Below are 18,486 nucleotides of genomic sequence, written 5' to 3'. Positions count from 1 at the left end.
CATCCCACGGTGCCGCTGTACAAGGATATTTCAAGCCTGTGCCATGAGCATGTGTGACCTTCACTGGCTGTTCGTGCTGCACCTTTATAACATAAATCCTGCTGAATATTTAGTGAAGCAATTACAAGCCATCTCATTTAAAGAAACAAGAGACAATCCAAAAATGCCTTTCTCTCCGGGGACGTGAGTGGCTCTGAGTGACCTTCCCTCTCCCCTCTGGAGAGGCTCCCTCCAGTTGGGCTGGGAGGGTGTTACCTGGGCAGCTTTGCTGAATTTCATAGAATCCCAAACTGGTTTGGGTTGGAAGGGACCTTAAAGCCCATCCAGTCCCACCCCCTGCCATGGGCAGGGACACCTCCCACTATCCCAGGTTGCTCCAAGCCCCGTCCAACCTGGCCTTGGACACTTGCAGGGATGGGGCAGCCACAGCTTCTCTGGGCAACCTGTGCCAGGGCCTCCCCACCCTCACAGGGAAGAAAAAAATTGTGTCTAGCAAGAGTTTTGTCTAAGGCAGAGGAAGAGAAGGTGAGATTCAGGTAAGAGGATCCTGAGGCACCAAGGATGGGTCACACCCGGTCTCTGTGGTGGCAGGTTGGGTTTGCCCAGGTCTTTGAGTGCTTGTTTGAGGGAAAAGCAGGAAAATGGACAAGTGCTTGGCTATCCTGAGGTTAAACATTTCCTGTGTGTGGTTTTAAACCAGGCTTTGTTGGTTTAACTAGGTGTGTTTGTGCAGAGGGTTTTGGTGAGCTTTGGACTCTCCAAATCTTTCGGGTGCCCCGACTTGCCGCTTCCCCAGGGTGTTTGTTCAGCCTGTTTAAGGCAGTTTTGCTACGGAATGAAAAAGCAAAGAGAAAAGACAGTTCTGCAGAACAAAGAGGTCTTGCTGTGTTCACCACCCTTGGTGGGCTTTGGAGGTGCTGGGAGCAGGATGAAGATGTTACACGGCCTCCTCTGATCACTCTGGGGTGATCCTGGCACGATCCGTAGTGACGGCCGTGGAGGCTGCAGAGCAAACTGCAGCCCAGGATAAATGTGACACTTCATGGCACTTCCAGAGCTGCCTTGGAGAGTGTCCTGTGCTGCCTGCCAAGTCGGGAAGGTCACACATGTTCTTTCTTCCTTTAAATTGCCGTGGTGCCCCACCTGCATGCCATTCCCTCCTCTTGGAATGTGGCTGTCTCAGAGCGCTGCTTCTTTTGTTTCCCTATTGATTAGCAGCCAATCCATACCTAGAGGTCTATAATGTTCCTATGATTTAAACTTGAACAGTTTCATTAACTGTCAAGTACCTTTAGAGCAAAGGAATCCCATATTTTAACTCCCCTCTCCTTGCCAGGGTAAGATTTGTGGAAGGAGACTTTTTTTTTTTTTTTTTTCTCCCCGAGAAATAAATAAATAAAGCCCCAGCTTTCTGAAAAACCCTGAGGCCTCAAGATCTGACTAGGAAAGAAAGAAAACCATTCCCAGATATTTAATTGTACAGGGGGCTTACGGGATTGATCGAGAGCTTAGCTTTTTACAATAGTCCAGTGAATAAGAAATGCTCCTGACAAACGATCGATGATGGGATAATCACTCTTTATCCCCCCTCCTCATTGTTACCTTCTTTCTTCCAGGAGAACAGGGTTCAGAAGTCAAAAATCTTTATAGACGCTGCTTTTAAATTAAGCAGAAAATAGACATTGACATATTTGTTAATCTCACCTAAATCATTACTGGGCCTGGCTGGGTGGACTCTGGGTGGCAGAGGCCGGAATTCACGAGCGGTGCTGCCTTAAGTGCATGTATTGCCATTAAAAGCAGGGAGCCTGGCAGTTTAACGTGGATAAATATAGATAATTTTTTATTCTGAAGGTTATAAGGGGAGCTTCTCTTAATTAAAACCTTCTTACTCGCATTCGAAAGGTTAGGTAACATTTATATTGGTAGGCACGTAAAAACATTCCTTCCCTGGAAAGGATCGTTGTCTGGATGGCCCATGGCTTGGAAAAAAGAATATATGTATATATGTGTGTGTGAGCAAGAGACTGAGCAAGTGCTCAGGCCACTGGGGTCTCATCCCTGTGGAGCAGCAGCCCTGGGTCATCATGTCCATTGGGGTGAGCCGTGGATGTGCACGGAAAGAGCAGGAGCATCGTGCAGATTCAGTGGGATGCTTCCCCCAGGATGCTGTCTCAGCTTCCAGGTGTGGTTTAGAGGCTTTCTTAGAACAGGTTAATATCTGATCTTCATGCTTAGAAGCCTGTGATGGACTTTCCTTGCGTGAATTTGCCTGATCACCTTCTGTGAGCCCGTTTGGGTGCGGTGACAGCGAGTTCTGCTGTTGGGTTTTGTGCTGTGTGAAGGTTTTCCCTCTTGGGGAGGGTTTTGTAAAGCTTCTGCCCGGTGGTTTAATCTGTTCTTGTTGGGCTGGGATTGCTCTGGCTTCCTGCTGTGACGCCAGAGCCCCTGGAGTGGGCTCCAGCAGGAACCAGCCTAAAGGAGAGCTTGAAATGTGGGGGTGGTTTTACACCGTCCGTGTTCCTTGCTAAATGAACTGTGTGTTGGGACATTATTCTTTTTTAGGAGTAAGTCCCGTAAATGTCACTTAATTGATGGCTCAGATCGTTGGCATTTAAATGCAATAGAGTTTCCACGGTGAAAACACCCTCAAAGCTCTTGCCTGAATATCCGTGGCAGGAAATCCGGGCTGGAACTCCGAGATTTGACTTGGACTCTGCAGGGAGCTGGCGGTTCTGGGCTCTGTCCTGGACTGCCTGGAGCTGCATCCCTGCCCCCCCCAGGCTTCCCCAGGTGTCTGAGGTGTGGCTGTGGTTGCAGGTACCCCCGAGCTGAGCCCAGCTGACAGGAAGGAGCTGGAGGCCAAGCTGAAGGAGCGGGAGGAGTTCCTGCTGCCCATGTACCAGCAGGTGGCCGTGCAGTTCGCGGACCTGCACGACACGCCCGGGCGGATGCAGGAGAAAGGGGCCATCACTGTGAGTATCCAGAGCCTCCCTGGGGATGTGCTTGGAGGGTTTGGCACGTGGGAAGGGATGGTCTCCAGTGGTACCACAGACAACCCTCTGCCCCAGGACTGTTGCCGCCCTCTCCATGGTTTGCTGGCCCCAGGACATGGGGTGTCCCAGCACCTGAACCTGCTCCATGTGAGACCCCACACTCCCGGGGTTCACCAGCAGCTTGACTGTGGCCAGTGAGATTTTTCTAGTCCCTCCCCCTTGGGTGTGAGTGTCCCAGCCGAGGCTGTGCTGCTCATTGGGGAAGCTCCATCTCTTTTTGCAGAAGGAAGGAGGTTTGTGGGAGGCAGAGGGGGCTGGAGGTGTTCAAGGCCAGGTTGGATGGGGCTTGGAGCAACTTGGTCTAGTGGAAGCTTTCTAGGAGCTTTCCAACCCAAAGCTTTCTAGGATTCAATGATTCTGTGTAGTTCCTGGTGACCAAATGGTGACAGGGTGGAAGTCCTCAGACATGGGAATCTCCGTGTTTCTCTTGTTCTGGGGTATAACCACGTACAGGATGAGTCCAAGCCTGTTCTTGCCTTTGGGAATAAGGTGTATTTATCTCTCCATGTAGATACTGCCCCTCACTCATTTCCCCTTCTCCACTTGTGTCTTGGGCAGGATGTTCTGGACTGGAAAACTTCCCGTACCTTCTTCTACTGGAGGCTGAGGCGGCTGCTCCTGGAGGACGTGGTGAAACAGAAGATCCACGATGCCAACCCTGAGCTGACAGACGGGCAGATCCAGGCCATGCTGAGGCGCTGGTTTGTGGAGGTTGAAGGGACAGTGAAGGTATTTATTTTACTTCATATTTTACATTATTTTATTTTACTCTGTTCTATTTTACTTTGTCCTATTTTATTTTATTTTATTTTACTTTGTTCTATTTTATTTTATTTTACTTTGTTCTATTTATTTTATTTGATTCTATTCTATTGTTTTGTTTTATTTTATTTTATCGTTTTAATTTTATTGTTTTTAATTTTTATTTTTTTTTTTTAGTTTTAGTTTTTATTCTATTTTTATTTTATTCCGTTTTTAAAGTCCCAAACACTCAGGGGTTCCAGAGAAGGGAGGGGAATGTTCTCTGGAGGGCAGCAGCCTTTCCAAGGTAGTGTCTGAGCGTCTCCAAAAGCGGGCAGCTCGTTAGCTAATACATTACACCAATCAAGGAGAGTTATCTTAAGCCACAATTAATCTGCTCCCTGGCATATGTTGATAGGGAAGCATCATGCTGTTTCTTAATTAAAAGCAAACGGATTAAAAATGATTAATAAGAGTATTAAATATTCTCCTAAACTAAAAGCTTTGGGATTCTTGGGTAAATGGAGCTTTACGCAGGTCTGCGACTGTATCACAGCTTCCTGGGTTGGGGTTTTTTTTCCCCCCTTCCCTGGAATCTTCCTTTGTATGCAGGGAATGTTGCTGCATGGCAGGGGCAGAGCCAGGGAGTGAAACCTGACGAGTTTAAAATAATAATAAGGAAAAAACAATGAAATAAGCAAAATCTAGGAGTGACATCACTGGCTCGAGACAATCACAGTGTTCAAGAAAATAAAATAATCCTGGTTTTTATTGAAGCGTGTCCGGGGCTGGGATGGGCCCTGCACCTGGGGCAGGAAGGAATTCCTCCCTGTCAGGGTGGGGAGGCCCTGGCACAGGTTGCCCAGAGAAGCTGTGGCTGCCCCATCCCTGGAAGTGTCCAAGGCCAGGTGGGAGCAACCTGGGATAGTGGGAGGTGTCCCTGCCCATGGCAGGGGTGGGACTGGATGGGCTGTAAGGCCCCTTCCAACCCAAAGCATTCCATGACTCCTCATGGCTCTCACCTGTGGGTGTAACAACACCCTCAGCAGGAAGGAGCTGATCCTGAGAGTCCCAGGGAAGAGGGACTCTGGACTTGGGAAATTATTAAATGAAGGATGGGCAGTGAGGAGGTGCTTGGATGATGCTGAGGGAGCTGGGGGGGCTCATCCTGCAGAAAAGGAGACTCAGGGGGGACCTTCTGGCTCTACAACTCCCTGACAAGAGAGGGGAGCTGAGGGGGCTCGGGCTCTGCTCCCAGGGAGCAAGGGGCAGGATGAGAGGAAATGACCTCAGGCTGTGCCAGGGGAGGTTTAAACTGGACATCAGGGAAAATTTCTTTACTGAAAGGGTGGTCAAGCATTGGAAGGGGCTGCTCAGGGAGGTGGTGGAGTCCCCACCCCGGGAGGGATTTAAAAGCCGTGTGGATGAGGCACTTGGGGACGGGTCAGTGGTGGCCTTGGCAGTGCTGGGGGAACAGCTGGACTCGATGATCTTAGGGGCTTTTCCAACCTTAACAATTCTGTGATTCCATGATTCTGTGGCCCACTGGCACAGCAGTGGGTGCCAGGGGGGCCCGAGGGGGCTCCAGGGGGTGCCAGGAGGGTGCCACCACGGCATCACAGCACCCAGCTCATTGTCATTCTGACTTTGACTTGGTTAGTGATAACAGAGAAGGATAGTGCACCTTTAAATGAGGAGCTTTGTGTTTAATTACCCAAATAAAATGACATAAATATGAATGAGTGCTAATGGCAGTACTTGCTTTTCCGGAAACCATTAACAAAACGATTCTTAAATGATTTGTAAAGAAAATGAGAGGAGAGGAGAGGAGCGAGAAGGCTATTAGGGGCTCACACACTCCTGAATTATTGCGTAGTCAACTATCTAGCAAATATCAGGTGAAATGATCTTGCAAAAGGCAAAGAGGGGGTTGTTGCTGAGGGTTCCAGACACCCCGACCTGCTCTGCTGTGCTCACACCTGCCCGAGGGGCTGTTTGGCCCCAGGGCTGGATCAGGGATCCTGTGATTGCTGGGGGACACCAACACTGGGTCACTGTGGAGGTGGTGGGGACTCGTGGGTCCCATGATGGTTTAGCACTGGGAGAAGCCCCAGATCAGCTGCATCTCAGGGTCAGCTGTGTTCCACCTGAATTTGGGCAGCTGATCACGAGGGAAGCTGGGATTTATCTGGGACATCCATCCCAGGGGAGTGATGCAGCTCGTTCGGCTGCAGCACTGGCCAAGGAACCACCTCCTGGGTTCCTTTCTGTCACGTTTATGGCAGGAGAGGCAAAAAAAAAGTTTGGATTTTTGCTAATTGTTAGTTGTGTTTGTGGAAGCCCCAGCCAGATGTGTCACCCCAGCTGCCAGTGGGCTACATTTGGGGATTGGTGTGTGGGCAGGGGTGGCCAGGGCTGGGAATGGGCTGACCCTGTGGGATTTTGGCAGGCATATCTGTGGGACAGCAACAAGGACCTGGTGGAGTGGCTGGAGAAGCAGCTGACGGAGGAGGAGGGCGTTCGCTCGGTCGTGGAGGAGAACATCAAATACATCTCGAGGGATTATGTCCTCAAGCAGATCCGGAGGTGAGGGCTGCCCTGGGAGCTGGGATGTTAGAAATCACCTGGGAGGGGGAATGTGGGTGCCCTTGGCAAGTGCTGCTGGTGGGGTCGGGGCTCTCTCCGGAGCTCCTGCCCTCCCATATCCCAGGTCCACACACTCCGGCCTCTCGGGATTCCAATCCCCACGTGTGTCTGAGCCCGTCTGCCACCAGCAAGGGAAGTGGCCGCAGGGAGCAGAGCTCGGCTCTCACAGCTCACCCAGTGCTGTGTCCAGTCTCCCACAGCCCCATATTCCAGCCCCCCCGGCCGGCCGGAGCCGTTGGATGCTCTGGAGGTGCCGGGGCTGCCGTCACTCACCTCCCTCCTCTCTCCAGCCTGGTCCAGGCCAATCCGGAGGTTGCCATGGATTCCATAGTGCACATGACCCAGCATATATCACCCACCCAGCGAGCCGAGGTCGTGCGGATCCTCTCCACAATGGACTCTCCTTCCTCAACGTAAGAGCATCGATTCCCCCGCGCTCCCCCTGCCCGGCGCCGCCGAGGAGAAAACCGGGAGCTCCCAACTGCCCTTTGTGTCTCGGCTGTGCCCGCTGTGCCGCCACGGGGAGGCTCAGGGAAACGCTGCCAACAGGGACAGCTTTCTCTTTTCCGACCAGGCTGACCAGGGGAAGCGTGTCCCCTGGCCAGGGACATGAGGGAAATGTATAAACACAAGCGCCTGCGGAACTGAGTCCCGGCTGTGCTGCTGTACCTTATTTATTGAACGACTGGAGCGGCGTCCGGGCGCCGTCGGCTCCGCCGGGCGATGAAGGTGCTCCGGTACCGTGAGGCCTTGGCACGGCAGAGCAGGGGCTGTGGGTGGCCCCCCCGTGCCCCTGCCTGCCTTCCCCCTCCCACCCAGCTCCGCGCTGACAAGTGCCAATGTCACCCCTGTCACCCGGGCGGGCTCTGCCTCGGGAGCGGGTGGGAGCCCCCCCGGCAGCCCCTCGGCCCTGTCAGGGGTGATTTGTGTGTCACACGTCTGTCTTGTTTCTTCAGTAGCAGAAAACCAGCCTTCAGCCGCTGTGGCCAGGGCTGTCCCTGTGCCCCCAGGAGGCTCCCGGGCTTCCCAGGGCTGCGAAGGTGGCGGGGCAGGATTTTGGGCGCTGACCCCCCGCTCGCTTTGCCTTTGTGCCCAATTCCTTTAGAACAGGTCAGTGAACTGTGTGAGGGGCCCTTCTGGGAGGAGGTAAAAGAAGAGACCAAAGTGCAGCTGCTCAGTGTTTTTGCTTTCCCTTCCCCGCTTGTTTTGATGGATAACAATGTGGCAGCCCCACTGTGGGGACACTGGCTGCAAGTGCCCATCCCTTTCCTATCAGTAGCAGGAGGCTGATCCAGCCAGCTGGGGTGAGAGGGGAGAAAGGACAGAGCCAAATATTCCAGTGGGGTTAGAACTGCAGAAGGATCCAAGGAGCTTTTCTTCATCTCCCCCCTCTGCTCCGGAGCTGGAACGGAGCTGCCTGTGCTGGGCTGGTCCTGGTGCAGGCTGGGGAGGGGAAGGGACTGTCACTCACCTGGGAAGGTGGAAATGTAAAAACAGCTGGGTTGGGTAATCTCAGTCCAGTGGTCAGGAATAAGTGTCTGGGAGGCAGGTAAGTGCAGTGCTGGGGTGTCAGCAGCCCAGGGCCCCCCAGGCTGACCCAACCAAGGCCTCTCAGCTTCTTGCTACACTTTTTTTATGTCCACGGGCCTCCTGACTGTAAGAAAAGTTGCCTGTTACAGAACTCGGTCTGGGCAGGACCGGGCTCACACCAATGATGGTCTGGGAAGAATTTCAGATGTTACAGTCCCTCCTCTAGTACAGCAGGAATCAGAAGGGCTGTTTTTATGAGAGAATTAATCAATGATGCTGCCAGTGCCTCTCACCTCTCCTTGTTTCCTTCTGAAGTGCAATGCAGCCCTTCTGCCTTTGGGGCCAGTGACTGGAGGTGCCACAGGGGGGTCACAGCTCCCCTGCCCATGGCCAGCGGAGCTCACCCACCTGAAGGACTCGCTTTTTCTTAATAGTTAAGAACCCTAATTTGATTTAAAAGACTTTTATTTTCCACTAGAGCCCCCTGAACAAGCCCCAAAGATGCTTTTGCTTATGCCAAGCTGGGCTGCAGCAGGACACACGGACAGAGAATGTCTCAGCCAGGCAGGACCACTCAGAGGGTGACTCATGGGGCTCCTCCTCCCTGTCACCAGGAATTCCTACTGGTGGTGTCACCAGTCAGTCCCTTATCCAGGACACCTGCAGGTGTCAGGGGAAGTGTCCCAGTGCCCACTGCCCCGATCCCTTTGGAGCTGCTCTGCCAAGGCCTGTGCAGAGCAGCCCCCCCTGTTTCAGTGTTCCAGCACTGGCTCAGGCTCCACTAAATTAGGGGGTAAAGCAGCTCCAAAAAAACAGCTGTTGGGTAACATCAGTGCTGGGCTGACATCAGGGTCTGTCACCAGCCCTGGGGGTCCTGGGGGGGTCTGGACCTGCCAGAGCACCATCACCTGTGCTGTCCCCAGGTCACCTGTGCTGTCCCCAGGTGTGTGGGTTGGTCACCGGGTGGGGAGACCCCCCCTTGGTCCATACGGTTCTCGCTGGTGCTGAAGTATTTCACTTACCTCAATTTCTTTTAATAAAAAAGAATGAATTACAGCTCTGTTGCCAGGAGTGGAATCTGTCACCCCCTGTCCTGGGCACCCTGGGGGAGCTCTGCTTTCCTTGGGGCAAGAACAGGGGAAATGTTTGTGGGGAGGGTTTATGTGGAACCCCTCAAGGTCTGGTGGGAGGATGGAGCAGAAGGACCTCGGGGGCTTGGCCGTGCCCTTCACCTGAGCCCTTGGGCAGGTCCTGTTCCTCCTCCATGATTTACTGTCACCTTTAACATCACAGTGACTGGGACAAACAGGGAAAAACTGAGCCCTGGCAGCTGCTGCTGAGGTGGTGGGAGAACTACAAGGACCCTCTCCCAGGGACAGTTGGACTTGAGGATCTTAAAGATCTTTTCCAACCTCAGTCATTCTGTGACCTGCTCAGCAGGAGCCCATGGGAAAAGACCCACAGGCCCCTTGGCTGAAGGGTGTCCACTGGGAACCTGCTCAACAAACACCTTTTGGGAGGTCCCCACACTAAAGGTGAGATGTTAAATTTGCCCACATGAGCGAACACAACTCCAGCAGTTCATTTTTCATGCATTTCTCAAACCAGAATCCTGATAGTTAAATAGGGGGTGGTGAGGGGACAGACCCTGCTGAACTCCAGAATCACATTTAAAACTCTTTAGCCTAAAATATCTACATATTAAAATGCCAAGGAAAGACGTACCAGAGCTGTAAGCTCTCCAAAGCCCAAGATCAAAGTGCCATCATCTTTTAATGTAAACCTTTTGTTGCATCAACAGTCTTAAGAGGGATGAGAGACATCAAAATAAAAACTGAGACAAACTGGGGCTTTGTAGCTGTTTTTTGTTTTAGTCTCTTCTCTCAATTTGGGCCATGAAATAGGTCAGCTCCATTACTGATCAGCCTTCCCACAAATATTTAAAACAAATTGAATTGCACACCCAATACCCATCACAATTACGCCAGGCACAATAACTAAATTAGCAATTCAACAAAATAATTGGAAATGCGATTCTCTCCATTCCAGAGCCTCCCCCGGGGCTTTGGCCGATCTATGGGGGGAAAACTCTGCTTTACTAATTCTGCAGCTAATTAGAGACACACTTGTAAATGAAGTTGTTTGTCTGAAAGTTGAAATTCTTCGCCCTGGCGGGGCTGGGGGGAGAGGATTAACACAACCCTCTGTCCCTCCCTCCGCACACCCCGGGCCCCAAAACGCCTCCGAGTTTGCGCCGTGTCTGGCTGAGGTGCGGTGCCCGTTCGTGGAGGCACTAATTAGCAGCTGTATCATGAATTAATAAAGAATTAATATTCTTTTTTTTGGGGGGGGGGCATATCTCACTTGCTGTTGATTGGCAGCATTAGGAAAACCTGGTGGAAATCATCCTGGTTACCTGTGTCTGTATGAACAGCTCCGAGAGCTCTGACCGGGCCGTGTCGGACACTCCAGAGCTTCCAGGAACTGGGGGAGCTGAGCCAGACTGGGGATACTGGTAATGCAGAGTCCACCCTCCTCCTGTGTCCATGCACCCCCTGGAGAGACCGTCCTGCTGTCCCCAGGCCCTGGGAAGGGCCACTGCTGGCCACAGGCAAGTCCCTGGCTCTGATGGGTGGTTCCTCAGGGATTACAGAAGGCTGGACTTTTTCCTGCAGCATATTCAAATCCAGGCACGGGCCCCGTTTTCCTGCCAGGAATCAAGGGCTGCCCTCAGCAGCAAGGTCAGAGCTGGGATGGGGCCTCATCCAGCAGCCCAGGTTCTCCCCATGTCACCACGACCCAGGTGCTGGTGGGGGGACGGGGGGAACAGGCTGCTTAAACACTGATAAGTGAATTCAAAAGCGTGCTTAGTGGGGCTTGGGCTCTTATCTCCTCAAACAATACCGACGAGAAGTTATCACATTTAAAGTGGTTCATATTACCCTTTTAACATTACAGCCAGACTGAAAATAGAAAAAAACCCACGGAGTGCCCTGGTGCTACAGCAGTAGAGGACACAGGAGTCAAACGGGAAGGGGGTGGCACAGCTGCAGCCACAAAGAGCCCAGAGAAACCAACCCTGAGCAGGGCAGGGACAGGGGGCTACCTGCTAAACCCCCTTAATTTGGGCACTGACAGCACGAGCAGCCCGATGCCATCCCACTGACAGGCTGGAAGCAGCTGATTTCCTCCCCTCGATGCCTCTCAGAGCTGTGGTTATAAAAACCTGAGATTTTAATCATGTTGAGGAGCACAGGGCTCTGCTGCTGCTCAGGTCAGTGCAGGGACAGCTCGTGGGGCCGGAGGTGCTGGGATGGCTCAGGGTCACTCAGGACCTGTTGTTGGGGAGCTGGAATTGAGAGGGAGTGGATGGAGGGGACAGGACATGACATTGCCAGGATTTCCCATGGGAGATGGTCACACCCAGAGACCCCACAGCTGGGGAGGCCCCTCTGTGCTGGAGCAGCCCAGTGACAGCCCACACTGAGCTCCCCAGTGAACATGGGGCTGCTCCCCTGATACAGGGGACTGGAAAATCAGCCCTTCCCTGTGCCCAGGACCCTTTGACCCTTCTCCCCACAGCCCTGGGTGGTGCTTTGCCTGTGATGGGCATCACTGTGGGGCTCTGCTGTAGGTGAGGTCAGCAGTGGGATCCCAAATCCCGGTGAGGAGCCAGCAGTGACATTTTGTGTGTTCCCACCTGGACTGGAGCTGGGAGGGGCAGGGAGATGGATGCACTTCCCTGGAGCTGCAGCTCTGCTCTACTGTGAGAGAGCAAAGAGATTTATTCATCCATGAGACACCCAAAGTCAATACTCACCTTGGCACTTGCTTTCTGGAGCCCAGGAAAACCAGACATGTTTCCACAGGGCAGGGGGGGAGCCGAGCCTGGCACCAGGGAGGGACTGGGAAAGGAGAAGCTTTTTTTGTCCTGTTTTTAACCCAGGATTTCACACAAGCTGCAGCTGAGCTGGTCTCCCTTGCTGTGGTGGACTCTGTGCTCCACATCTCACTGAGGTGTTGGGAAGACGTTTATTGGGAGCAGGTGACTAAAGGGAGACTAAATCTGTAATGATGAGGTGCAAAAAGGATTAATTAATATCAGCTGCAGACAGCTCTGGGGACACAGCGAAGTGCAAAAATTTGGCTACAGAGAGGCTGCTAAGGGAAAAGAGGGATAAAACTGTGGAGCAACACATCCAAGCAGAGGCAGGACTGGGGGAGCAGCACAGCAGGTGAGGGAAAGGGGGAATCACTGCAAGGAGATGCAAAATGGGATCACCTGCTGCTCCACCCTGGGCCTCACCCTCAGGGGCAGCACAGAGCACAGAGGGGGGCTCCCCTCCCTGCCATCTAACCCGTTACAGCCTTAAAAACTGATGTATTTTTATTTAAGCTTAATAAGAAAAAATAATAAAAAAATAAAATTCAGTCACCCAGTGCAAAACTGGTAAAAACTGTAACCTATGCAGGGAAAAGTCCCCAAATCCCTTGGCTTTTTCAAGGTCAGGAATGGGGCAGTTGGCTGCTTCACCCCATCTCTGTGAAAGGGGACACCAGAGTGGAACCCCCAAGCCAGGGGGGCCGTTCCTGCATGGATCACACTGGGACAACCAGTTTACAAATCATTTTAATGACATCACCCAAAACACCACCCAGGGACAGGGCAGCTCTGTGGGACAAGCCATGCCTGCTACACACATGTTATTCACAGGAGATAACCTCAGTTTGGGACTGATCACAGCAGAATCCCAAATTCTCCTCACAGGATCTGATATCCCGCTTCTGACCTTTGGGTATAGAACCCCACGAACCCCTCAGGTGAGTCATCTCTGCCCAGTTTCACACTGTGCTGACACCCTTCAGCGGGGTGTCATGGCCATGGTTTAGACACAAAGGCTCAGAGTCACGACCAGCTGAAAGGACTGAGTGTTCAGGATCACTGCAGGGCTGGAAAATTTCCCAGGAGGTTCCTACGGCAGCAATATCCCAGCATACCCCGTGGTGTGGTCAGCAAATGTCCCTGTGGTCATTCAACAGCTGGAATGTGAACTGGGAGCTCCCAGCACAGGAGAGCACCCTTGCTCTGTTTTAAGGCCATGTTAATTATGTAAATGACATTTAAATCCTCTTGGTGAAAAATAAAGTCCCTCGTTCCCGATACGCGGCCAACGACCAGAACAGGGCATTTAAATCCCCCCCAACTCCCAAATCAAAACCTCTGAGGGTTTAACACAACTGTGGGGGACCCACATGGGGGGGCTGGTGGTCCCTGCTGGGCTGGATTGTGTCCCTTCCCCCCAGCATTGTGCCCAGATTGCAAAAAATCAAGGTCAGGAATTTAAAGGGAACAGTTAAAAATGGGCTGTGTGTGGGAGGAAGCACTGAAGCTGGAAAGGGGGGATGCTCAGCCAGGCTCAGTGTCCCCACTCATCCCTCTGATTTAGGTTTGATGTTCTTTCAGGCAGGATTTTAGGGCCAGACCAGAGGCTGGGGAGACCTTGCCCTGCTCCTGGGCAGCCTCAGGGAGCCAAGGAGACGTCGGGATCCGGGGCCTGATCCTAATTCTGCTCCAGCTCTTCACCATTCGTGATTTTTCCAAACAGGGAACGATAAAGCTCCGTCCTGGGGATAAAAAAAAAAAAAAGGGAAGGTGGGAGAGGGAAAAGTTACTTTTCAAGGTCAAAACGGGAAAAAGAGGCTGCCACTCCAAATGAAAAGGCCTCGTGTAATTAAAAACGCATTCAACAACCTTCATTAATAAATACAGAGTGGGGGGAAACTCGTGTGAGACCAATCCCAGGCAGCACAGAAATATGTAAATATCTCAGCGTGGCTGGATCTCGTATCTCCAGAGAATGAGGGCTTCTATAAGTTTGCCCTTTCCAGACAGGCTCTTCAAGTAAGAAAACAAGATTGAATATTTTAATAGGATGTACGAGGCCACGGAGCCGTAAGGAGGATTCAATCACAGCCTACGTGGGACTGTAATTTAGTTTTCATACATTTTCTTGGACAGCACTTGAAAAACAATGAAAATGACCCAGCAACAAGATTCCAATTAATATCCCACGTGCAGCAATTCTGATAACAGGAGCAAATTTCCCTTTAAAAAAAGAAAAAAAAAAAAAGTGGGGCTGGTGTTATCTTTAATTTTAGAACCAGAGTAACCTGAGCTGGGGGAGAGGTATTTCTGCCTTCTTTTGTATAAATGCATTTTCTGAAGCAGCAGCCTTTTGTCAGGGGCTGCACACACAGAGCAGGGTGTTGATTACATGGGGGGGGTGGGATTTTCCCTTCCAAGAACAGTAACAACCCCAGGGCTATGAGTGAGAACCAAGTGATCCCATTGCCTCAAACCACCCTAAAGGCATTCTGGAAAACCCAAAGGGGATTTTCTCCAGAACAGGCTCCCCTCTCCAGGTCTCCAGGCCCTTCTCCTTTACACGTTCACTCATTTCTTACATCCCCAGCAATGTGAGAAAGCTCAAACACAATGTGTGCACACTGGGAGACCCCAAAAAAACCACCAAAGACAGCAAGAGCTGCTGTGTTTGCAGGCAAAACCCCAGAGTGCTGTTCCTTTACAGCCTGCCTTGGCCTTTCCCATGCAGGAGAACCCAAGGAGGAGAATTCCTCAGGTTTCTGTCCTCATTTTGGTGGGTTTGACACTGTCCTGTGGGTACAGGAGTTCAGGGATAGATGCTGAATTTGCTCCAATCCCACAGATTTTAAACAAACAGCCATTTTTCAGGCAAGCAGGGCCCGGGAAGATCTCAGGCGAGGATTTGTCTCTGCTGGCAGAGGAGTGTTTGCCAGCACAGGCAGGTTGTGACGTGGATACTCCAGGTTTTGGGGGGCACAGGGGGCTCCCCTGCACCCCACAGCCTCATCCTCCCAGGCACAGCAACCTCTGATGAAGCAGAAATCCAAGTGGAGCTGTTTGGATAACACATCATGGACAGACACCCCAGCAGAGTGACAGGAGGAGGAGGGAAATCAGGTAACCCCCAAACCACCCCCAAAACAGAACAAACATTTCACCCTGAAAAAATAAAATAATAAAACAACCCAACCTTTTTTTTTTTCCCCCTCTCTTCTCATCATCCAGGCTCCCTTTCTTTTACAGCCTCTCCCCTCAGCAGGATTTAACCATGCAGAGAGTAAAACTCATCAATCCTCCAGGTTTAACCTTGTCTCTGTTTCAATTCACCAGGGTAAGTGCAGATTTTAATACTTTCAGCCCCCTTAAGGCTATGCATAATGAACTTGGATTTTTGGTTAAAAAAATATAAAATTTCTCTCCTCCACCCACAGATATGAAACATCAGACTTGAGCCACTGAGTTGTAACAACCCCACTGCAAGTGTGTCACCTGCAGCTGGAGGAAAGGTGACTTTAGCACAAAGAGGGTCTGGAGGCAGCATGTGCTGAGGAATAACCTGTGCAGGTAATTAAGAGTACTCACACCTCAGGTGGGGAGTGTGGAAGAAGCAGGTCGATACAGGGGTCTTCCTTGAATTAAAATTTAACTTACCCTTTATTGCAACCTACAAAAGCAAGTAATGAGCACTAACATTTTTATTTCTTTTAAACTGTCATTTAGGCTGTAGAGGGGATAATTACCTATTTCCACTGTAGTAAGGTTTTATCACCCTTAGTGAGGCATTTTCTAATTTAATATTTTTACTGTATTATCATAAAACCTGTTTCTGGAAAAAAATGATCACGGACCACGGAGCCATTTGCCATAAAACATGTGTGTGTAAGTACCTTGGCTTAATTATTTATGCATTTCTTCTGAGCTGGCTCCAGAGCCAGGGGACAGCACAGGCACTGTGTCACCTCCCCACCACGAAAACTGGGCTTTTCAGGTCAACAATATTGTTTTAAAATATGAAATAAAAGGAGCAGCTACTCCAGGTGGTGAGCCTGTTGTGCTAAATGCCCACTGGGCTTTCCTCCCCCTCCAAACCCCAGGTATTGCTGCTACACACATTTTACAGGCAAAATCCTTGCAACAGAGATCAAGGAAACACACACACACACAGAGAGTGAATATTAATTGCAACAGCACGTTTCATAAATCTATATGAATCTTCAAAATTCTAAACAGATCCCCAGGAAGGTGCTTTGCCCACCAAATGTACAAAGGGAAACCAAATGTGTACCTGCACGTGGGAAAAGCCAGTATTGTACCACTCTGTGTAATTATAGTAATTTTTCTAAATACAGTTCTGTGAACTAATAGAAGAACAATATTATGGGGGAAAATTCAGTTCCTGGTGGCTTTTTTTTTTTTTTTAAATTAAAATGGCAATAGTGCTCTTCTAGTAAAAATACCCTCCAACCAATGTCTCTGCCTTCTCCCTTGTACCTTTTACTTCTTCTCTTCCTCTACCCAAAAAAAAAAGATAATTTAGAAAATGCCACGAGCAGTACTGAAATGACTATATAACCCCACTCCTCCCCTGGGAACTATGAATTTTTAATTCACAAAAACTGGAAAAAGACAGAACATGAACACTCATGAAGAAAGGGAGCAAGAAAGAATGGAAAACACACGACTCCTGATGAAAACTGAAGTTGGCAGATTGTTTCCTTGGAAAACTTTCTGTCTGTACCCTAAGAAATGTTTTGTCCACTGGTGTGAAATTCAGGTTACTCAGTGTCCAGCAAGCTGGGCAGGTACCAGGAAGATAAAATAAAGCTGAAGCTTTTTTTTTCTTAATGATTTTTTTAAATGATTTTTCATAAAAATGATTTTTTTTTTCTTAAAAAATGGAATAAAAGGAGTGGCTACTCCAGGTGAGCTTGGTGTGCTAAATGCTCACTGGATTCTACCCCCCTCCAAATCCCAGGTATCGCTGCTACATGCACCCTATAGGCAACAGGAAAGAGACCAGGAAGATAAAACAAGCTGAGACCATTTATTTTTTTTAATTTCTAGAGAAAGGCTAAAGCAGCCTTAATTTGCAGTCAAACCCCAAACCAGCTGGGTGTGGGGTTTGGCTCTGTATTCCCACCCCTTCCAGCCCGCACTCCCCACTCCGGCTCTGCGGGCACAAGCCCTCGGGGTGCTGGGCGACGTGGGGATCCCAAAAGCAGGACTCAGACCCCCTGGAGTGGCACAGGGAGGGCCCCGGGGCTCTGTGTCCAGCCCCACGAGATGGCACTCACTCCCTTCCCAAGCCCTGAGTGCTCAGCTCCGGCTGCATCCCCCCGGCCCGGCGCTCCCGGTGCCCTGCCCGTGCTCCAGGGGGGCTCACAAAGGTCTCCTGCAATTCCCTCCAGCCCAGGAGGGTCAGGATCGGGCCCCCCCCCCTTCCCCGGAGCCTGTGCAAATGCTTTTAGCCCCACGGCTTTGAATTATGGAAGCTGACATGTGACCTCTGGCTCGTCTCCTGAGAGCAGGCACAGGATTTATAAATGTTTCAGAAAGCTGGTTCTTGCCCTAAACAAAGGGACTCTGCACGTTTTGAGAGGCTGGATCTGGGAATGGGGAGTGGGAGGGCAGCAGAGAGATGGAGAGCTGGTGCCCAAGGTACCATTCCCCAAATGCAACCAGACCTGGGGTTCATCCCTGCTGTCCCTGCCACCAGTTCTGAACATTCCCCTCACCCCAGCTCTGACCTCAGGATACCACTGATGGAGCAGAGATGGACCCTCTCTCATCCTGACCGGTCCCAGTTGCATTTTTGTAGGAGCTTTTACAGCACAAAGCATAAAAGATGTGGGCAAATTGGCTGGAGAGGCAGCAAAACACAGGGATGTGCAAGCAACTCCAGCTTGCTCCTCTGGTATGCGTTCCAGCAGCTGGAATTTCCCCAGGAATTACATCAGGTGCCCTCTCAGTCAGTTTTTGGATGGGTATTTGAGCAGAGCAGCCTCTGATGCTGCATGGGAAATGCCCTGTGCAGGAGAGCAGGAGGGGACCATTCTTTGTGCCCCTTAATGCCCCATATTCCTGGGATGATTTCCCTCTTTCACAGCTTGCCTGTTTTATAACAGATTTGATGCAGGAGAAGACAAATTGTCTCACGAAGGAAAGACGACAAATCATCTCGCAGCCCTTTAACAGGTTATTTTTTTTTCCCCCTTTAAAAAGGAAATTTCCATACCAGAGGCGCCTCTCTCCTTACGGGGATGTCAGAAATCAAGTGCTGGGACAGGATGATTCCAGCCCATCCACACTGGGTCACCACTTCACCCTGCCAGCTGAAAACACACAACCTGTGCAAACACCAGCCCTTCTGACACCCCGGTTAAAGTGGAGAGTTAAACTGCACCTCCAAGAGCTGATGGTGAAGGCCAAGTCAAAGGCTGGGGGGATTTTAAATAAAACAAACAAAATGAGACACAAAGGGCAGAAATTTCAAGGCTGGGTTGGATGGAGCTCTGGGCAAGCTGGGCTAGTAGAAGGTGTCCCTGCCCACGGCAGGAGGGAGAATGACATGAGCTTTAAGGTCCCTTCCAACCTAAACCATTCTGGGATTCTGTGACCCCAAAGTCA

At 50.8% G+C, this 18,486-nt stretch overlaps 2 protein-coding genes and 1 long non-coding RNA gene across 10 annotated transcripts in view; 2 read left to right on the top strand and 1 right to left on the bottom strand.

Annotated features, from left to right (window-relative positions):
* The window catches only part of ACACA (acetyl-CoA carboxylase alpha), a 113,536-nt gene extending 103,872 nt beyond the window's left edge, over window positions 1–9,664 (top strand). For 7 of the 8 annotated variants that reach the window (XM_051809371.1, XM_051809368.1, XM_051809370.1 and 4 more), the window contains 4 exons: window positions 2,821–2,975; window positions 3,615–3,785; window positions 6,247–6,383; window positions 6,734–9,664. In XM_051809371.1, coding sequence (XP_051665331.1) covers window positions 2,821–2,975; window positions 3,615–3,785; window positions 6,247–6,383; window positions 6,734–6,860 — 590 coding nt within the window. In that variant the 3' untranslated portion in view covers window positions 6,861–9,664. The remainder of the gene's footprint in view (window positions 1–2,820; window positions 2,976–3,614; window positions 3,786–6,246; window positions 6,384–6,733) is intronic. The other variant, XM_051809373.1, reaches the window with a different exon arrangement.
* Window positions 9,665–12,585: 2,921 nt separating this feature from the next.
* The window catches only part of AATF (apoptosis antagonizing transcription factor), a 48,151-nt gene continuing 42,250 nt past the window's right edge, over window positions 12,586–18,486 (bottom strand). The window contains exon 12 of the mRNA XM_051809413.1: window positions 12,586–13,598. Coding sequence (XP_051665373.1) covers window positions 13,535–13,598 — 64 coding nt within the window. The 3' untranslated portion in view covers window positions 12,586–13,534. The remainder of the gene's footprint in view (window positions 13,599–18,486) is intronic.
* On the top strand, window positions 14,682–16,473 carry LOC127480866 (uncharacterized). The gene is made up of 3 exons (XR_007908035.1): window positions 14,682–14,976; window positions 15,085–15,190; window positions 15,291–16,473. It is a non-coding gene; the product is annotated as an uncharacterized LOC127480866 (long non-coding RNA).

This window comes from Manacus candei, unplaced genomic scaffold, assembly GCF_025592945.1.
Source record: "Manacus candei isolate 608988 ecotype Guabito, Panama unplaced genomic scaffold, ASM2559294v1 h1tg000076l, whole genome shotgun sequence".
In the NCBI taxonomy this organism is placed as follows: domain Eukaryota; kingdom Metazoa; phylum Chordata; class Aves; order Passeriformes; family Pipridae; genus Manacus; species Manacus candei.
This window is presented reverse-complemented; position numbering and strand designations above follow the sequence as displayed.